General features: G+C 34.4%; 4 protein-coding genes across 4 annotated transcripts; all 4 read left to right on the top strand.

Moving 5' to 3' along the window:
- Positions 1 to 211: 211 nt before the first annotated feature.
- On the top strand, positions 212 to 1195 carry LOC122358512 (olfactory receptor 52E4-like). Its single transcript, XM_043258350.1, has one exon. It carries the CDS (start codon positions 215 to 217, stop codon positions 1193 to 1195), a length of 981 nt encoding a protein of 326 aa, XP_043114285.1. The 5' UTR covers positions 212 to 214.
- Positions 1196 to 3226: 2031 nt separating this feature from the next.
- Positions 3227 to 4243, top strand: LOC122359253 (olfactory receptor 52E8-like). The gene has a single exon (XM_043259557.1). It carries the CDS (start codon positions 3263 to 3265, stop codon positions 4241 to 4243), a length of 981 nt encoding a protein of 326 aa, XP_043115492.1. The 5' UTR covers positions 3227 to 3262.
- A 2448-nt stretch (positions 4244 to 6691) lies between these two features.
- Positions 6692 to 7708, top strand: LOC122359245 (olfactory receptor 51A4-like). The gene has a single exon (XM_043259550.1). It carries the CDS (start codon positions 6728 to 6730, stop codon positions 7706 to 7708), a length of 981 nt encoding a protein of 326 aa, XP_043115485.1. The 5' UTR covers positions 6692 to 6727.
- A 5724-nt stretch (positions 7709 to 13432) lies between these two features.
- LOC122359258 (olfactory receptor 52E8-like) lies at positions 13433 to 14446 on the top strand. The gene has a single exon (XM_043259567.1). It carries the CDS (start codon positions 13469 to 13471, stop codon positions 14444 to 14446), a length of 978 nt encoding a protein of 325 aa, XP_043115502.1. The 5' UTR covers positions 13433 to 13468.
- The last annotated feature ends 5657 nt before the right edge of the window (positions 14447 to 20103 follow it).

The raw sequence follows: 20103 nt of genomic DNA on the forward strand, positions 1-20103 counted from the left end.
CAGTTAAGTAATATTGAAAGCCACTCACTAGTGTTTAGACTTGTCATTGTGTGCTCCGGCTCTAAAACTTCATGTATACAGGTTTGTGATTTAAATATTATGCAGAAACTTTATATATGTAGTTGCTGTTTTATGAATTACCTAAATTTTGTGATCTTGCAATCTTTATGATGATTTCTATTTTCAGCTTTAAAACATCAAGCACAAAGCTGCAATGAATTCTTTAAATGCAAGCTTTGTCCAGAATATGTCTATTGTTCATCCAGAATACTTTTTCATCACTGGACTTTCAGGTACACCATACAGCAGTTATTACTATATTTTTTTATGCATCACATATCTTATTGCTGTAATTGGGAACTCTGTAGTCCTCCTTATTATTGCTCTGCATCGAAGTCTGCACTGTCCAAAGTACATTGGTGTGTTTAACTTGGCCTTGGCTGATCTTGGTGAAACTAATGCATGGATTCCTAACACAATGAAGATTTTTTTTTCTGACTCACAGTACATGTCCTACAATGCTTGCATGGCTAACATGTTTTTTGTGAATCTCTTTGTTACTCTGCAAAGTGCCACTCTTGTTGTTCTGGCATTTGACCGCTACGTTGCAATTTGTTTGCCATTAAGATATCATGCCATAGTGAATAATAATGTAATTTCTTTTGTGTTTGTAGTAATATGGGCATTTAACACTTCTCTGGTGGCCCTGGCAGTGTCTTTGATGAACCAACTTTCATTCTGTAAATCTAATGTGGTACAGAGTTATTACTGTGATTATGGAGCAGTGTTTGGGATGGCATGCAACGTCAGCAGCGTTCATATGTTTGTAAAAAACCTCATTGTAGCTTTGTTCCTTGTTGCACCATTGCTCATTATACTCCTGTCATATATGGGTATTGTTTTTGCTTTAAGTAAAATTACAACTTGGGAAGCACGTTTAAAAGCACTGAAGACCTGTGTTTCTCACCTTTTGTTGGTCGTATCTTACTTTCTGCCTATCATAAGCATTATCATTGCTTCATTAATTTCTCCTCTTACTCTCAATGCCAGAGTCATCAGTGGATCTCTTTCATTGTCTCTTCCACCAATGTTAAATCCTATTATTTATGTTTTAAACACAGCTGAAATTAGAGTCTTAATTAAAAAACTGCTTAAAAACAGAATTGTGCCATATAGAAAGAACATTTCAAAATGAGGGTAATTATTGTTTGAGGTCTTCTATATAAAAATATATATATATTTTTCATAAATTCATTATATAGAAAATAACTGTATGAAAATAGTTCAATTCATAAATTCACTCTGCTACATTCCTAACATGTAGGTATTTGAGACTTAATGTGTGTTGCGATATGCAGTTTGTAATGTGTTCTTAATTACTGACCCCAAGACAAACAAATAGACAAAAAAAGACTAAAGATAATTGTAAAAGCTATTTGTACAAGCAGTCTGTATTATGCTACCATATTTCATGTTACCATAAGGATTCACCTACCCAAATGCTATCAACTGTCATGTTTCTTCATATATTCATATTATTCATGTAATGCAAACCAAGGATCCATTTACACTGCTTATATGGTTCTTTATGTTATCTATCTGTTGCAATGTCTCTATTTCTATATTTACTGTACAATAAAGAATTAAAGCTAAACATGAATTAAGATATTAATTTATTGATGCCCCTGTAGAAGGTGTTGAGGATGGGTGCAGGGAGACTAAACAGAGAAAGTTTAGATGCTGTTGTGCCTTCTTGGAGAGTGATAAGGTCCTGGTGGTGCAGGTGAGGTCCTCTGTGATAGAAGTCACAGAGTGCTGCTGACTCTCGATAGTCGAGCTGTCAATAGTCAGTGGGGGGTGATCATTCATTTGTCCATTAACAGCTGAATTTGTGTAAGATGTTACACTGTTTGTACGAAAAAAGATATATTTCAGCAGCTGTGCAAAGCGATTGAATGTACTGGTTTGCAGTGGGCAAACTATCAGACTAGCCCCATCTATGACAGATAAAAAAATGGACTGGTAGTGCTGGAACAAAAAAAAGTGGAGTGAAAAAATGCAGATCCAGCAGTTGTTCTGCACGGCGTTATACACCAGCAGGCACTGTGCAGCAAATGCTTGAAATACTACCACATCATGTCAGTTGTCCTAAAATGCAATTCAGACGAAGTAATTTGAGTCAACATATGTTGAAATATTTAAATAAAAAGGTTATTTGTGTGAACCCATATTGCTGATTATTGCCGTGTTTGTGGTCAGTTTCATGCACAGATCCTTTATGATAGATGCGACTGATTTATTAGCCTATATCTTGGATGAGATTCAGAAAAGTTTCACCTACAGCATACATTGCAGAAACTGATGCACAAACGCAGACATGTTCTACATGAATAAACCAGTCTTAAAAACGTTTTAAATATTCAAAATGTTTTCAGTCATAATAATAATATTGCCAGTACACTCTTTGATAATCTTTGTCAAACTTTGCCACGGCTCATTTGGTTCTATTTGAGTCCTCGGTAACCCTTGGCAAACTTTAACATTTGGTTCAACTAGCTCATTCCGCCCTTTCTGAGTTGGACATACTACTTTGGCTGTGCGTCTGGCATCATCAACCTGGAACTAAAGTTTGATTCAGCTTGATTTGTGAACCGGCTCAACTGGTTACTTCCTGAGACCAGGCTCAAAAGAATGATTCATTTAAGAACTTAAAATCACTAGTGGAAATGAAATTTAGGATTTCCTTCCTTAATTCATGTATCAGTTTATCTAGAGAAACAAACAAAAAAAGACATACAAAAAACCTGGACACACACAAACAAAATAAATCACTTGTAGGCCTATTATAACTGACAAAGCACTACTAAAAGTAAAATAAACTTGCAAGGACTAGCAGTGGCCAGATGTTTACTTTAGCATAAAGCATTACATCATTGTGTTGTCTAAAATGTCTCAAGAGATGAATCAGAAAATATATTTGGATTCAATTATGCAAATATCCAATGATCTTTCCAACATAAAAGATTAAGGGTGAGCAATTTCATTCAAAGCAGCTCATAAGTGTTCAGACATTTAAAGACATTAAAACTTTATATAGTAATATACAGTTCTGTGATTTAAATACTTTGCAGAAACTTCAGATAAATGCGTACGGTTTTTAGAAGAGTAATATGAAAATTTTGTGAATTCTTTAAATTTTGTTTTATGTCTTCATGGTAATTTCCATTTTCAGCTTGTTCAGAACATCAAACACAAAGCTGACATGAGTTCTTCAAATCCGAGTTTTGTACAAAATATGTCTATTGTTCGTCCTGAATACTTTTTCATCAGTGGACTTTCAGGTACACCATACAGCATGTATTACTATATTTTTTTATGTTTCACATATGTTATCGCTGTAATTGGGAACTCTGTAGTCCTTCTCATTATAGCTCTTGAACAAAGTCTGCACAGTCCAAAGTACATTGGTGTGTTTAACTTGGCCTTGGCTGATCTTGGTGAAACTAATGCAGTGATTCCAAATATGATGAAGATTTTTTTTTCTGACTCTCAGTATGTGTCCTACAATGCTTGCTTGGCTAACATGTTCTTTGTTAACATTTTTATTACTGTGCAAAGTGCATCTCTTGTTGTTTTGGCATTTGATCGCTTTATTGCTATTTGTTTGCCGTTAAGATATCATGCCATAGTGAATAATACTGTCATGTCTATAGTGTTTGTAGTAATATGGATGTTTAACTCTTCTGTTGTGGCTCTGTCAACATCTTTGATGACCCGACTTTCATTCTGTAAATCTAATGTGGTACAGAGTTATTACTGTGATTATGGACCAGTGTTGAGGTTGGCATGCAACGACAACAGCATTAATATGTTCATAACAAACCTTAGTGCAGTTTTGTTCCTTGTAGCACCAGTGTTTATTATAGTCTTATCATATCTGGGCATTTTTTTTGCTCTAAGTAAAATTACAACTTGGGAAGCACGTTTAAAAGCACTGAAGACCTGTGTTTCTCATCTTTTGTTGGTCGGAATATTCTTTCTTCCTGTAATATGCATGTTTATTGCTTCATCAATTATTTCTCTCACTCCCAATGTTAGAGTCATCAGTGGATCTCTTTCATTTAGTCTTCCACCAATGTTAAATCCTATCATTTATGTTTTAAACACAGCTGAAATCAGAGTCTTAATTCGAAAACTGCTTAAAAATAGAATTGTTCCAATTAGAAAGAAATTTTTAAAATGACTGTAATGATTGTTTGTTTTCTTTCAACAGTAGGAATGAAACTATTTTTTTCTTGTGTTTTAGGTTCATTATGTTGACAATAAAAATGAATATACATATATCTATGATATACTGTTTATTTTTTTATGAATGAATACATCTGATTTTAAGTGTGTACAGTATGTACCGTGTTCTTAATTACTGACACCAAGATTACAAAAAATAAACAAAAATAATTTATTGTTGCTATTTGAATGCATTTTTGTGAGCAGTCAATATTATGCTGACATATATCATGTTACCCTGGTTTCATCTATCCAAATGCTTTTAACTGTTAACCATTTGTTAATATGCACATATCATTCAAATAATGCAAACCAAGAATCCATTTTGACACAAGTATGCCTGAGATCTGCTTATGAAGTTCTTTTTATTGTTTTATTGTTATTTTTTATTTTTACTGTTGCGACAGTTATTTTTGTATTTGCTGTACAATAAATAATACAATCTAAGCATGTACTAAGATATTAATTTATTGATTCAACTTAATTTAATCCTGTTCATTGATCAATAATGTCGAAACAAGTGAATCAGATTTTTTTTATTTTTGTTATCACATTTATTTAGTATAACCTCTCTAAAAGTAGCACTGCAAAGTATCAGTTTCTCTAGATAATCTGATATATGAATAAGGGAATATATTGCAAATAACCCAATATTCAAGATTTTTATTTGTCACATACATGATTAAATAGAGAATACATAACCAGCAGTAAAATGAAAGTATGGTAAATTTTTGTAAAACTTTACCTGTTAACTCCCCTTGAGCTCTGCTGAATTTTGGGGATTTTTTCCACATTTTTGCATACCTGAATTTAATACAGTGCCATAATCACATATATTGGAGTAAATTGATAAAAAGAAGAATAATTGGCCTAGAGCAAAATCCAAATAATCCCAGTGGGGAGATTATTAAAATAAGTGTTAGCACTATGAATCACTGTCATGAGGCCTACTGTCAGTGCATTATACTGGAATTATTTATCAGTTTTTTTCATTCAACCAATCACTCAACATAGAAGTACTGATTGTCTTAAAGTCAATGTACTAGGGTTGTGCCAATACCAGATGTCTTTGTTGATAGTCATTCTCCTATTGATGTATAAAACCATTATTATTATTATTATTATTATTATGCAGCATATTATTGCTAAATTGCCCTGTTTTTTCACCTCAGTTCCGCACATACATACAAATGAGACTTCTCCTACTCATTGGAAATATTTTAAAAAATGGTCTCTAAAACTAAGCCTATAACAAAATTTAACTGAAAGGTGATAAACCTTTTATGTCAAGAGTGCTAAAAAGACACATCTTTTAGACATCTTATTTTTAACATCTATGAATGAACAGATGTGCCTATCATAAGCATTATCATTGCTTCATTAATTTCTCCTCTTACTCTCAATGCCAGAGTCATCAGTGGATCTCTTTCATTGTCTCTTCCACCAATGTTAAATCCTATTATTTATGTTTTAAACACAGCTGAAATTAGAGTCTTAATTAAAAAACTGCTTAAAAACAGAATTGTGCCAAATAGAAAGAACATTTCAAAATGAGGGTAATTATTCTTTGAATTCTTATATACAAAATTTTTTTTTTTCATAAATTCATTATATAGAAAATAAGTGTATAAAATAGTTCATTTGATAAATTCACTCTTGCTATATTCCTAACATGTAGGTATTTGAGACTTAATGTGTGTTGCGATATGCAGCTTGTAATGTGTTCTTAATTACCATCGACACTCGAGTTCTGCTTATATGGTTCTTTTTGTTACCTATCTGTTGCAATGTCTCAACTCTTTGTTATTTCTATATTTAACTGAAAATCACTAGTGGAAATGAAATTTAGGATCTCCTTCCTTAATTCATGTATCAGTTTATCTAGAGAAACAAACAAAAAACCTGGACACACACAAACAAAATAAATCACTTGTAGGCCTATTATAGCTGACAAAGCACTACGAAAAGTGAAAAAAACTACCTCTCTCTGTCTCTTCAAACTATCAATGAAATCTGGTTCCTGCTACACTGTGCTGCAGTGCGTTCTGTATGCACAATCGCAAAGGACTAGCAGTGACCAGATGTTTACTTTAGCATAAAGTATTACATCATTGTGTTGTCTAAAATGTCTCAAGAGATGAATCAGAAAATATATTTGGATTCAATTATGCAAATATCCAGTGATCTTTCCAACATAAAAGATTAAGGGTGAGCAATTTCATTCAAAGCAGCTCATAAGTGTTCAGACATTTAAAGACATTAAAACTTTATATAGTCATATACAGTTCTGTGATTTAAATATTTTGCAGAAACTTCAGATAAATGCGTAAGATTTTTAGAAGAGTAATATGAAAATGTTGTGAATTCTTTAAATTTGGTTTTATGTCTTCATGGTAATTTCCATTTTCAGCTTGTTCAGAACATCAAACACAAAGCTGACATGAGTTCTTCAAATCCGAGTTTTGTACAAAATATGTCTATTGTTCGTCCTGAATACTTTTTCATCAGTGGACTTTCAGGTACACCATACAGCATGTATTACTATATTTTTTTATGTTTCACATATGTTATCGCTGTAATTGGGAACTCTGTAGTCCTTCTCATTATAGCTCTTGAACAAAGTCTGCACAGTCCAAAGTACATTGGTGTGTTTAACTTGGCCTTGGCTGATCTTGGTGAAACTAATGCAGTGATTCCAAATATGATGAAGATTTTTTTTTCTGACTCTCAGTATGTGTCCTACAATGCTTGCTTGGCTAACATGTTCTTTGTTAACATTTTTATTACTGTGCAAAGTGCATCTCTTGTTGTTTTGGCATTTGATCGCTTTATTGCTATTTGTTTGCCGTTAAGATATCACGCAATAGTGAATAATACGGTCATGTCTATAGTGTTTGTAGTAATATGGATGTTTAACTCTTCTGTTGTGGCTCTGTCGACATCTTTGATGACCCGACTTTCATTCTGTAAATCTAATGTGGTACAGAGTTATTACTGTGATTATGGACCAGTGTTGAGGTTGGCATGCAACGACAACAGCATTAATATGTTCATAACAAACCTCATTGCAGCTTTGTTTCTTATAGCACCTGTGTTTATTATAGTCTTATCATATCTGGGCATTTTTTTTGCTCTAAGTAAAATTACAACTTGGGAAGCACGTTTAAAAGCACTGAAGACCTGTGTTTGTCACCTTTTGTTGGTCGGAATATTCTTTCTTCCTGTAATATGCATGTTTATTGCTTCATCAATTATTTCTCTCACTCCCAATGTTAGAGTCATCAGTGGATCTCTTTCATTTAGTCTTCCACCAATGTTAAATCCTATCATTTATGTTTTAAACACAGCTGAAATCAGAGTCTTAATTCGAAAACTGCTTAAAAATAGAATTGTTCCAATTAGAAAGAAATTTTTAAAATGACTGTAATGATTGTTTGTTTTCCTTCAACAGTAGGAATGAAACTATTTTTTTCTTGTGTTTTTAGGTTCGTTATGTTGACATATATGATATACCGTTGTTGTTTTTTTATGAATTAATACATCTGATTTTAAGTGTGTACAGTATGTACCATGTTCTTAATTACTGACACCAAGATTACAAAAAAATTAATTTATTGTTGCTATTTGAATGCATTTTTGTGAGCAGTCAATATTATGCTGACATATATCATGTTACCCTGGTTTCATCTATCCAAATGCTTTTAACTGTTAACCATTTGTTAATATGCACATATCATTCAAATAATGCAAAGCAAGAATCCATTTTGACACAAGTATGCCTGAGATCTGCTTATGAAGTTCTTTTTATTGTTTTATTGTTCTTTTTTTCTTTTTACTGTTGCGACATGTCTCTTTTTATTTTCTTTTAAACTTAGTTATTTTTGTATTTGCTGTACAATAAATAATACAATCTAAGCATGCACTAAGATATTAATTTATTGATGCAACTTAATTTAATTCTGTTCATTGATAAATAATGTCTATACAAGTGAATCTTTTGTTATCACATTTATTTAGTGTAACCTCTCTAAAAGTAGCACTGCAAAGTATCAGTTTCTCTAGATAATCTGATACATGAATAAGGGAATATGTTGCAAATAACCCAATATTCGAGATTTTTATTCGTCACATACATGATTAAATAGAGAATACATAACCAGCAGTAAAATGAAAGTATGGTACATTTTTGTAAAACTTTACCTGTTAACTCCCAGCTCTGCTGAATTTTGGGGATTTTTTCCAGATTTTTGCATACCTGAATTTAAAACAGTGCCATAATCACATATATTGGAATAAATTGATAAAAAGAAGAATAATTGGCCTAGAGCAAAATCCAAATAATCCCAGTGGGGAGATTATTAAAATAAGTGTTAGCACTATGAATCACTGTCATGAGGCCTACTGTCAGTGCATTATACTGGAATTATTTATCAGTTTTTTTCATTCAACCAATCACTCAACATAGAAGTACTGATTGTCTTAAAGTCAATGTACTAGGGTTGTGGCGATACCAGATGTCTTTGTTGATAGTCATTCTCCTATTGATGTATAAAACTATTATTATTATTATTATTATTATTATTATTATTATTATTATTAGGCAGCATATTATTATCAAATTGCCCTGTTTTTTCACCTCACTTCCACACATACATACAAATGAGACTTCTTCTACTCATTGGAAATGTTTATAAAAAATGGACTCTAAAACTAAGCCTATAACAAAATTTAACTGAAAGGTGACAAACCTTTATTCACAAATGATGTCAAGAGTGCTAAAAAGACACATCTTTTAGACAAATCAAATGACCATATCGCCCAACACTAGAATTGTAACGCCATGCCAGCAGAGGGAGCCATCACCCGAGTACTGACTCGTGTCCAATCCCTCTGCGCTCATTTCCTGTTTGCCCAGCATAAAGCCAGAGCACACAGAATGCTTGTCGTAAAGTTTTGCCAGATTCACTGCCTTACTAAGCGGTTCTCTCATGATTCTCTCATGATTCTCTCATGATTCTCTCATGATTCTCTCATCTTGCGTATGACCTTGCCTTCTTATTCTGACCATTGTCTCTTCGGATCATCCTTGTATTCTGGTAACCTGGATTGATATTTGTTTTAAGACCCATTGCCTGTTTGACTGCCTTTGCTATTTGGAAATCCCTTAAACTTGTTTGCCGATCTAACTGTTAATAAACCTCTGCCTGTTATATTTATTTTTTTACAAGAATGTACAGGTTTACAACCACATATTTTACTTAAAGTTTCTTACCTTTAAGTGTGACCTACAGATTACATTTTAATGTGCAAACACATGCAACTCAAGATAAAAACAAAGTAACCATTTTTAATACACAGAACACACAGAATATCTGTTGTCACAATTTGGAGCACATAAAATTGCCAAACCATTCATTTATTTTTAAAAGGCATTATTTGAATTTGTATACCTTGTATACCTCAAGATTTTTTTTATCATATAGAAATTGTGCCAAAATTTCATATTTCACACCTAACTCAACTTTTAACTTTACTCCACTCGTTTTCCTTTTCTGCTCCTTCATGCTCGATCACTCCAAGTTTAGCAAACAAGAGAAGTAACTCATCTGTCACTCACAGTAAATCAGTGGCTTCTCCTTGCCTTATCACCTGCATCGCTTGCCAAATGTATAATTTATCTCTCTCTGTCAGCGACCAGGGATTCACATGTGATAAATGCAATCGAAATAGGCTGGTTTATTTAGGATTAGAGACACACATCCAAACTTTAATTGAGGACCGTAAGAAAGTAGGCTGTAGAAACTGCTTTGGATGTGACTGGGACAACTGGGTGTCTGTGAGGCACACTAGTCGTGTTCTGTTCTGATCAGAACGTCAAACAGGTTCTCCCCACTAGGTGACACACCCACAGAGAGACCTGATGAAAGTGCTCCAGTAATTGGCGATTCTGTTGTATGGAACGTTAATATAGAGACACCAGCCACCATAGTCCATCGTTTACCAGGAGCCTCTGGTCCCCTCCCTGCTTACTAGGTTGATAAGATACACAGCAGACTGCTGGGTCTCAATGGCTGAATTTCTAAGTGATGTCCACAGAATAACATAGGTTTCATACACAATTGGAAGAGTTTTTGAGCAGACCTGACCTGTTGAAAAGAAATGGTCTTCATCCCTTTTGGGGTGGTGCCGCTCTTCTCGCTAGAAATATGTATAGAAATAGTCTTAGAGCTCGTACTTGACTAACTAGGGCCCAGGTCAGGAAGCAGACAGACTGGCTAAACCAACCATGCCACACGTCACAGAAGGCAGTTCATTCTCAGCACATAAAGCTAGGAAACATTAAAAATGTCCAAACCAAATAAAAAAAACCAACAATTTAATTGATGTTCAACAAATAAAAACTGTTTATAATACAGAGAGGTAAATGGTAAAACTTGGCTTACTGAATATCAGATCCTTTTTTGTGAAAGCACTTTAAATAAATTATTTCATCAATGACTGGGACCTAGATTTGCTTTGTGTGACCGAAACCATACTAAAACCAGATAAATACATTACTTTAAATGGGTTTACCTCCCAAAATTACTGCTATAAAAATTAACCACATCCAAAAGGTAAAGGGGGAGGTGTTGCTAAAATTTATTGCAATATTCTCAGTACTTCTCAGAGGGCAGACTTTAAGTAAAACTTGTTTAAAATTATGGCGCTGCATATAACATTATCCAGAGAAACACATGCTAATGATAAATCCCCTGTCATGTTTGTACTAGCTACTGTATGCAGGCCACCAGGACACCACATAGATTTTAACAAAGATTATGCTTATATTAGTCTGTTTTTTAATTGTTTGTTTGTTTTTTATTTTATTTTCTCAGTTCATATCCAGATCAGATGTTGGAGCTTTTTTAAATGCACACTCTGTCTGTGAATCTGTTATGTGTGACAACAGAACTCATTCAAATCTGTGTGACATTTAATCAATCAGTTAGCATTAGTACTGCATTAGTGCTGCTCCTCCTCTAGTCCCACATGTGATGGGAATTTCATTTCTGAAGTAAGTATTATGACAATAATAATTATTATCGGTTTAGCACAAATAAATGAAAGTAAATCACATACACCAGTTACTTTTCTAATAATGATTTATAATTTAGTTGTGCTCAATGTAGAAAGTTTTATTTGTTTTGTTTAATTGTTTTGTAACCTGAACAAAAGTTACATCATCTTTGATTGAAAGGGTTTTTGCTCTAGGGTATCTCTTTGTTTTTTCAAACTTTACCTTATTAATGAGCCACGTTAAGGCACAGAGACATGTACAAACAAAATAATGTTATGATGACATGATAAACAAAATGTCACTCAGTGATCATAAAGGAGGACTGCCTCTTTAGGGACAAAGAACAAGTAGCAAATTAAGACTCTGGAGTAAAGACACTTTTTATGGCAACAGTTTGAATGTCACTGACTATTTATCAGGAACAAAATAATTGCTTTTATGATGTTTACAAATCTTTTTTTGAATGTCACCCAGCAATTAGGAAAGAAAAAAAGAAAAATGTAAAATGTAAAGCAAAATGTCATTGATATACTTCAGCTGATTCAATGACCAATGACTTTCTGAATAAATTCTTACCTCAACCAAACAATCTAATGTGACTAATATGACAAGCTAATATGACATTCTAACTAATTAATATCTTGTGACCACAACATAATTTACATTGTATTAATCCATACAAGTCTTAATACCCAGGGTTCCGTTTAAGGCCCCTCTGTTTATTTTGAGTTGTTTGGCAGTATAAAGCTCACCAAATACAACTATTTGACGCAGAATGTACTGTGCACATAAAATAATGGCAACCACCCAGAGTTCAAAAACGGTTGTCAATTTTTTACATAACATACATTTTGCATGGGTTCCTCTTACACATTTCAGTAATAGACATAATTTACATCATATTAAGCTATAAATGCCTGTAAACATGGTACTTCCGTTGCTGTCAAAGCCCTCAGATTTAATAAAAAATGTCTTAATTTTTCTGTATTTTGAACTTGTATCTTTACAGGCACCACTTCATGATGATACTAAAATCAACTACAATTTGGTCTTACAGGCATTAAGCCTAAGAGTCTTTGTATCACTTATTTATAAACACCAAAAGTAGGCAAGGCTGTCTATTCCCCTGTCTTGCATGCAAAAAATGTGGTCCTGCAGGCAAATAATGCGATAGAGTTGGTACCTCCAGCTGATATAAGGTCGGTGTTTTACAGTCCCTATTTTTTCTTGTGCCCAAGAAAAGTGGTGGGTTTTGACCTATCTTGGATCTACGAGTTTTGAACTGTATATTTGACAAGCTGCATTTAAGATATGTAGCTGAATACGGTCGGCCAGACAGGAGGCCTCAACCAGGAAAATGCTCAAGACTTCATCAGGCATGACAGTGGTTCCACTGAAATTCTTAAATTCTTCTCCTGTGGCATATAGCTGCAGTTACAGCGGTAGTCTCACTTAGTCTTCTCCATACGAGACTGCTCCAGCACTGGCTCCATAGCCAAGGCCCAAGTTGGGCATTGCAACACAAGACAGGCCTATGCACTAAAATGGAGCCTGTTCATCAAAAGATATTCCTTTCACAACGATGACCCCCAGAAATGTTCGATCAGAACCATTCTTTTCATTCTCGCAGCAAGGGTTGGAGTATTGGCTGTCCACCTCCACCTTTAAGGTTTACGTTGCTGCTAAATCCCTGGATTAATTAAAAAAATCGAACAAACATAAAGCAGTGGCAAGATGCTTAAATGAGCATAATAGTATTACATCATTGTGTTGTCTGAAATCTCTCTAGAGGTGAATCAGAAGATATAACTGGATTCAAAGTCACAAATGTCCAAAGACCTTTGCTACATAAGAGAATAAGGATGGGCATTTACAGCTGAGCAATTCATTCAAAGCCGCTCATAATTGTTCAATCATCATTTGCTCTGGCTCTACAACTTCAAGTGTACAAGTGTGATTTAAATATTATGCAGAAACTTTATGTATAGATGCATAATTGTAAGCTCTATGTATTATGTTTAAGATTGTTAGAAGAGTAAGATGACAATTTTGTGAATATATTCTGTTTGTCTTCATGGTAATTCCTATTTTCAGCTTGTTAAAACAAACAAATACAAAGCTGCCATGAGTTCTACAAATGCTTTTTTCCAGAATATGTCTATTGTTCATCCTGAATACTTTTTCATTGTTGGACTTTCAGGTATACCATACAGCAATTATTATTGTATTTTTTTATTGATTGCATATTTTATCGCTGTAATTGGGAACTCTATAGTCCTTCTCATTATAGCTCTTGAACGAAGTCTGCACTGTCCAAAGTACATTGGTGTGTTTAACTTGGCCTTGGCTGATCTTGGTGAAACTAATGCATGGATTCCTAACATGATGAATGCTTTTTTTTCTGACTCACAGTACATGTCCTACAATGCTTGCTTGGCTAACATGTTTTTTGTGAACCTCTTTATTTCTGTGCAAAGTACCACTCTTGTTGTTTTGGCATTTGATCGCTTCATTGCAATTTGTTTGCCATTAAGATATCACGCAATAGTGAATAATACTGTCATGTCTTTAATGTTTGTAGTATTATGGATGTTTAACTCTTCTCTCGTGGCTCTGTCAACATCTTTGATGAACCAACTTTCGTTCTGTAAATCGAATGTGGTACAGAGTTTTTATTGTGATTATGGACCAGTGTCAAGGTTGGCATGCAACAACAACAGCCTTAATTTGTTTTTAACAAACCTCATTGCAGCTTTGTTTCTTATAGCACCAGTGTTCATTATAGTCTTATCATATCTGGGCATTTTTTTTGCCTTAAGTAAAATTACAACTTGGGAAGCACGTTTAAAAGCACTGAAGACCTGTGTTTCTCATCTTTTGTTGGTCGTAACATTTTTTCTTCCTATAATATGCATGTTTATTGCTTCATCATTTACTTATATTACTCCCAATGCAAGAATCGTCAGCCTATCTCTTTCATTTACTCTTCCACCAATGTTAAATCCTATTATTTATGTTTTAAACACAGCTGAAATCAGAGTCTTAATTCGAAAACTGCTTAAGAACAAAATTATGCCAATTAGAAAGAACATTTTAAAATGACATCAATGATTGTTTGTGTTCTTCCATCATTAGGAATTGCATTACCTAAAACATTACCATATTTTTTCATAAATGTTTATAGATTCATTTTGTGGAAATTAAAAGTGTATGAGCAGAAAATAGTTCATGAATGTTTATAGATTCATTATTATGTGGAAAATAAAAGTGTACAAGCATAAAATAGTTAAATTCACTCTGTTATATTCCTTATATGTAATTAATTACCGACCCCAAGAGTCAAACAACAAATTAGATCAAGAAATGTACAAGCTATTTGAATGCATTTTTTGTGAGCAGTCAGTATTATGCTGACATGTTTCATGTTACCCTGGTTTCATCTATCCAAATGTCATGTTACGCTCATATGAAAATAATGTAAACCGTGGACCCATTTTCACATGAGTATGTCCGAGATCTGTTTTTTTCTTTTGTTATCTCTGTATTTGCTGTACAATAAAAAATGAACTTCAAGGCACTTCTTACAGTTCCGAAATATTAAAAATCCTTTATTAATACATGAATCACTCTAGAAACATTTAAAAAATATTTAAAACACTGCACACTGTGCAATTTATATGAAAGTGTCATTCAGCCAGTCTGTCTTCTTTCATGAGATCTCAGACTACAGTATATTGTTTGCAATTGTGGTTACTGAACAAATGCACTCAACCACTTTTGTGTTAATAGTGGAATAAACTATTGCTATTTAATCTAATTTAATTTAATAATTTAAATTAAAATTGCATTTTAATTTTAATTTAATCTAATAATATTGTACCTATCTGTCTTCATTTTATTAAAACTCACACACCCTTGACCCTCTAACATTTGCATAATTATTCTCGAACTGCCATCTGTTCTTTAAAAATTAACACTAGATTTATTATTTCTATTCTATCCAAATTTTACGCCAAGCCAGCAGAGAGAGCCCTTACCTTTGCATGACCTGTGATCATTCCTCTGCTGTTACTTCTTGTTATTTTCCTTCCTGGACTATAAATCCTGAAGCAGGTCATTCTCCTACATGTAGCATTATTGTTAGTATAAACCTTGTTCATTCTTGCCTTGGTTTTACATTCTTTGGTTTTGACCCTGCCTGACTTTTTTATTCGTTTTATTTGTTTTAATTGTTTGCTGCCTGACCGGACCTCTGCCTGTTTTTGGATTTTGTTGTTGCCTCTTATACTCCTGTTTGCTGTGTTGGACATCTGCCTGATTTGACTATGCCTTTGCTTAATAAAAGCCTGCTAACGGATCCACATGCCTCAGACCCCTCATTTGTAACAGAATGCTACATCAAACCAGGATCCATCAGCTTTTCATCCGAACCATGGCTAGGTATGTGCCTCGCTATGTCATTGTAGACCCTCAAGCAGGGCACCCGATCACTTGAAAATTATATTTAAGAAAAGCTAGACCTTGCTTACCACTAAGACTTACAAGACTATTTATTGATTGACTTTTTTTGTGAGGGAATATATCAACCACTCAGGACACAACTTGTTCGTGAGGGTCCACGGGAGTTGCTTGCACAGTTTGTGGAATTTGCCTTAATATCTGTGGGGTCAGGATTCACGCTGGGTATTGCATAGGAAGAGGACACCACTTCGACCCCTGTGCCAGCGGAGCCCGTTCACAAGATGGCTACCACACCTGATCCCTCAGCCAAAATGGCTACCACACCTGAGCCTCTGCACAAGATGGCCACCTCCCCAGCGCCACTACACAAGATGGCTGCCTTCCCAGAGCCACTGCACAAGATGGCTACCACACCTGATCCCTCAGCCAAGATGGCTACCACACCTGATCCCTCAGCCAAGATGGCTACCATGCCTGAGCCAATGCACAAGATGGCCACGTCCCCAGAGCCACTGAACAAGATGGCTATCACCCCTGATCCCTCGGCCAAGATGGCTACCACACCTGAACCCTAGCACAAGATGGCCACCTTCCCTGAGCTGCTGCCCAAGGTGGCCGCCAACCCAGAACCACTGCACAAGAGGGCCACCTGCCCTGAGCCACTGCACAAGATGGCCACCTCCCCAGAGCCACTGCACAAGATGGCTACCACCCTTGATCCCTCTGCCAAGATGGCAACCACTCCTGAACCCTAGCACAAGATGGAACCGTTAGCCAGGGCGGATATCCAGTCCGAGTTCTCATTGCCTGATTTGACCATGCCTTTGCTAAATAAAAGATAATGGATCCACACGTCTCAGACTTCTCATTCGTAACACTAAACAGGCACTTATTTGCACTGGTCTTGGTTCAGTTAAGAGGTGGACACAGAAAGAGAATTTTGAAATAGGGATTTAAAAAATTAAAAAAGCTCTGGGTGGATTTATCATTATAGGATGGATGTGTACACAAACTTCCAACACACATTTACACTGAACAAAATTATAAATGCAAATGTTTTGTTTTTACCCCAGTCTTTTCTAAGATCTAAGACTTTTTCTATGTACACAAAAAACCCCCAAAAACATGCAATTAGCATGCTAACTGCTGGACATCCATAGAGCTTACGTCCATAGTCCCAACGTGTGTATACATTCAGAAATATCAACATATTTACATAATTACTTCTTAAATAAAATTCAACTGATCATTCGCTGAAGATCCTTCAATCAAACTGTGACTCAAAACAGACTCAAGATTGTTTATAATAAATATTTATATAAATGTTTATAATAAAAAAATAAGTTTTGGATCTATTTGATTAAACAGTTCAATACACTGGGACGATCTGTATATTCTTTATAATATGTTGTTCTTTATTTGTATTTTTTTATAATATAGTGCTTTGCTTTACAAACATCACATGTGTAGATAAGTCCCTGTGTGAATTTTGATTAATTTGGAACCTCCTACAGTTAAGTGTAATTCACTTTTGTAAATATATCACTGTCTTATATGACAGAAAACACCTGAAGTTGTGTTTTAAAATAGTAACAATATTATAAAACAGTATTAATCTCATAAACTGTAGTTTGCTGACAAGACTATAATATAACAGATCAAAATAGAACAAATAGAATGGATATGCATGCAGGTTTTCCCCCCACTTCTTACATGACATATGTAGGCATGAAGATAGAACTTGTATGGAAACACTGAGGCCTACTGCATAGTGACGTACAATGTTTTACAGAGATTTATGTACACATTTTGATTTTCGGTACTTTCCACTTTAAAAGAAACATTTAATTGTCTGTTTATGTAAGAGATTACACTGTTTAATTAATTTAAATAAGCAATAAGCAGTTTTACACAGTATACTTATTCTGCAATAAAATAATTGAATCGTAAAGTTTTCCTGAACACAATGAAGGGTGCTGACCTTTCAATAAATATGATGACTCATTGCTCCCTTTATGTGCTCCCTAACTTGTTGCATGGTTTTAGTGGCACTTCATAATTACATACATATCTTGCATTAATGCATTATTCTAAAAGAGTCTGAATGTGACAACAAATAATGTGACAACAATACCGATTTACCTGTTTAGCACAAGTGAAAAAAAACATGTCAGTTACTTTACTGTTAATGACTTATAATTTAGTTTTGGTCAGTGTAGAAAGTTCTGTATGAGTGTTTTCAAGAGTTGCATCATCTTTCATTGAAAGTGTTTTTGCTCTAGGGAAACATTGTTATTTGTCACACCTCACCGGATAATAAGCCACTAAGAGACACAGAGACATGTAGAAATGTCACTCCGTGATCATGAAGGAGACCTGTCTCTTCAGGGACCAAGAACAGCCAGTAGCAAATTAGGACGCTGGAGGAAAGACACTTTTTTTATGGCAAATGTTTGCACTTTTCATCAGCAAATGTTTTACTGTTCATCAGCAACAAAATAATTTATGACGTTTGCAATTCATTTCATTGAATGTCACCTACTGTAGCAATTACACAATAAAGGTCTAGAGAGACACTGCTCTATAATAAAGACAAATGAAAAAGACTGAGGCCTGTAATGCTGTTAAAGCAAGATGTGATTAATGGCCTGCTTTGACCGGTGATCCATGACCAATGACCATCTTATGCAATCATGCAAGAAAACCTTGCTTTGTTTATTGACACCTAAGCAGAAGATACTTGTTATAGCTTAATAATTCATATACCTTAGAGATGTGCTAAATTATTAACAGATAAATCAATTTGTGGCATAATTGGCCTAGAGACTTCCAAATAATCCCAGGGGAGAGATTATTAAGATAAGTGTTAACACTGTGAATGAGTCATGTAGTCTGTGGAGTAAGTGAAATTACACATTTACAGATTTCCTTTCCAGACTGTCTTTATTTTATCACATATTCTACATAAAATGTATACACATCTATTTCCTTCATCAGTTTTCAAGCTGTAACTTCTCACTCTATGCATGTCTTAAATATAAACCTAATATACAAAGTATCGGTGACAGAGGATTGGGATTTTTTTAGACATCTTTAGATGACGTTAGATAACGGTTATAGTGCCAAGCCTCCATAAAACTAAACAAGCATTGCAAAGTAAATAAAAAAAAAACATACACAGAAACTTAATGCTTAATATTTTGTTAATTGCATTTAATAGATTATAGTTTCAATAAACATTGCAATGGGTTTGTTTTATGCATGTTTGGATTCTAATTACATTTACATGTAGTTTTGACCAAGCATCACCAGCTTGTGTTTTTTGAGCAGTTCGAAGCAGTGTTTTCAGCTTTTTTTTCTGAATTAGAATAAAGGGTTATGGGTGATTGAAGGATGAGAAGGATGCACCTGATGCATTGTTCATAACTGGCAGAATGAAATGTTTCTCAGAGAAGGCTGCATCCTTGTCCAGGCCTTCTTCAGTGCTATAGGGTCCTTTTCCAAATAAAATGCTAGTCATATATGTTTTAAGTTTTTGATTTAAATCATATTTTTTTATATACTGTATTTACATGCTGCATACACACATGCTGCAAATACTCAAAAAAACATACATCAAACTGATGTTTCCGTTTGATGGTGCTTTTTCTATTTGCATGTGTTTTTCTTAAGTTGCAGAACATCTTGCTCGCAAAATCTTCTGGATTTCCGCAAAAAGTGTGGATGACTGAAGGATGCCTAGGATACGCCTGTTGGTTTTTCCAAACTGACCGAATGAAGGATGTGAAATGGGGACCGCCCTGTCACAAATGAAGGCCACTTCCTACACATGTCTGATAAGTATTTGAGACCATAGCATGTCTCATGCATCATATTTGCTTTCAGAAGCAGCCTCATTTGCAGCCAATATATGCAAATTCTGCAGCATTTTAACATGAAGGTGTGGACTCATACGAAGACAGCAATAGTTTAGATTGCCATTTGGGACAAGGCCTAAGGATTCTTCAAGTCAAGGCTAGCTGCTTTTATATATGATGTTTGAAAGTACAGCGGTGTTCAATACAATGATCACACAGATTTGTTCTCATATCCAGTCTCTCTCTACAGAGTTGATTTCTTCAAAATATTATTAATACATCTAATACCTTATATATTGCTACACCAAAACACACAATAAAAATCTTCATTCTTAACTATTCCATATGGATTGTAAATATAGTATAAGATAGAAAATGAAATATCTTAGACATGTAAGATAATGAAATATTAATTGTTTTTATTAATTCACCCATGAAAGG

This window comes from Puntigrus tetrazona, chromosome 15, assembly GCF_018831695.1.
Source record: "Puntigrus tetrazona isolate hp1 chromosome 15, ASM1883169v1, whole genome shotgun sequence".
Classification (NCBI taxonomy): Eukaryota; Metazoa; Chordata; class Actinopteri; order Cypriniformes; family Cyprinidae; genus Puntigrus; species Puntigrus tetrazona.

Bases quoted from the DNA above. Each gene is read 5' to 3' on its own strand.
- LOC122358512 (XM_043258350.1), top strand. From the start codon at position 215: ATGAATTCTTTAAATGCAAGCTTTGTCCAGAATATGTCTATTGTTCAT.
- LOC122359253 (XM_043259557.1), top strand. From the start codon at position 3,263: ATGAGTTCTTCAAATCCGAGTTTTGTACAAAATATGTCTATTGTTCGT.
- LOC122359245 (XM_043259550.1), top strand. From the start codon at position 6,728: ATGAGTTCTTCAAATCCGAGTTTTGTACAAAATATGTCTATTGTTCGT.
- LOC122359258 (XM_043259567.1), top strand. From the start codon at position 13,469: ATGAGTTCTACAAATGCTTTTTTCCAGAATATGTCTATTGTTCATCCT.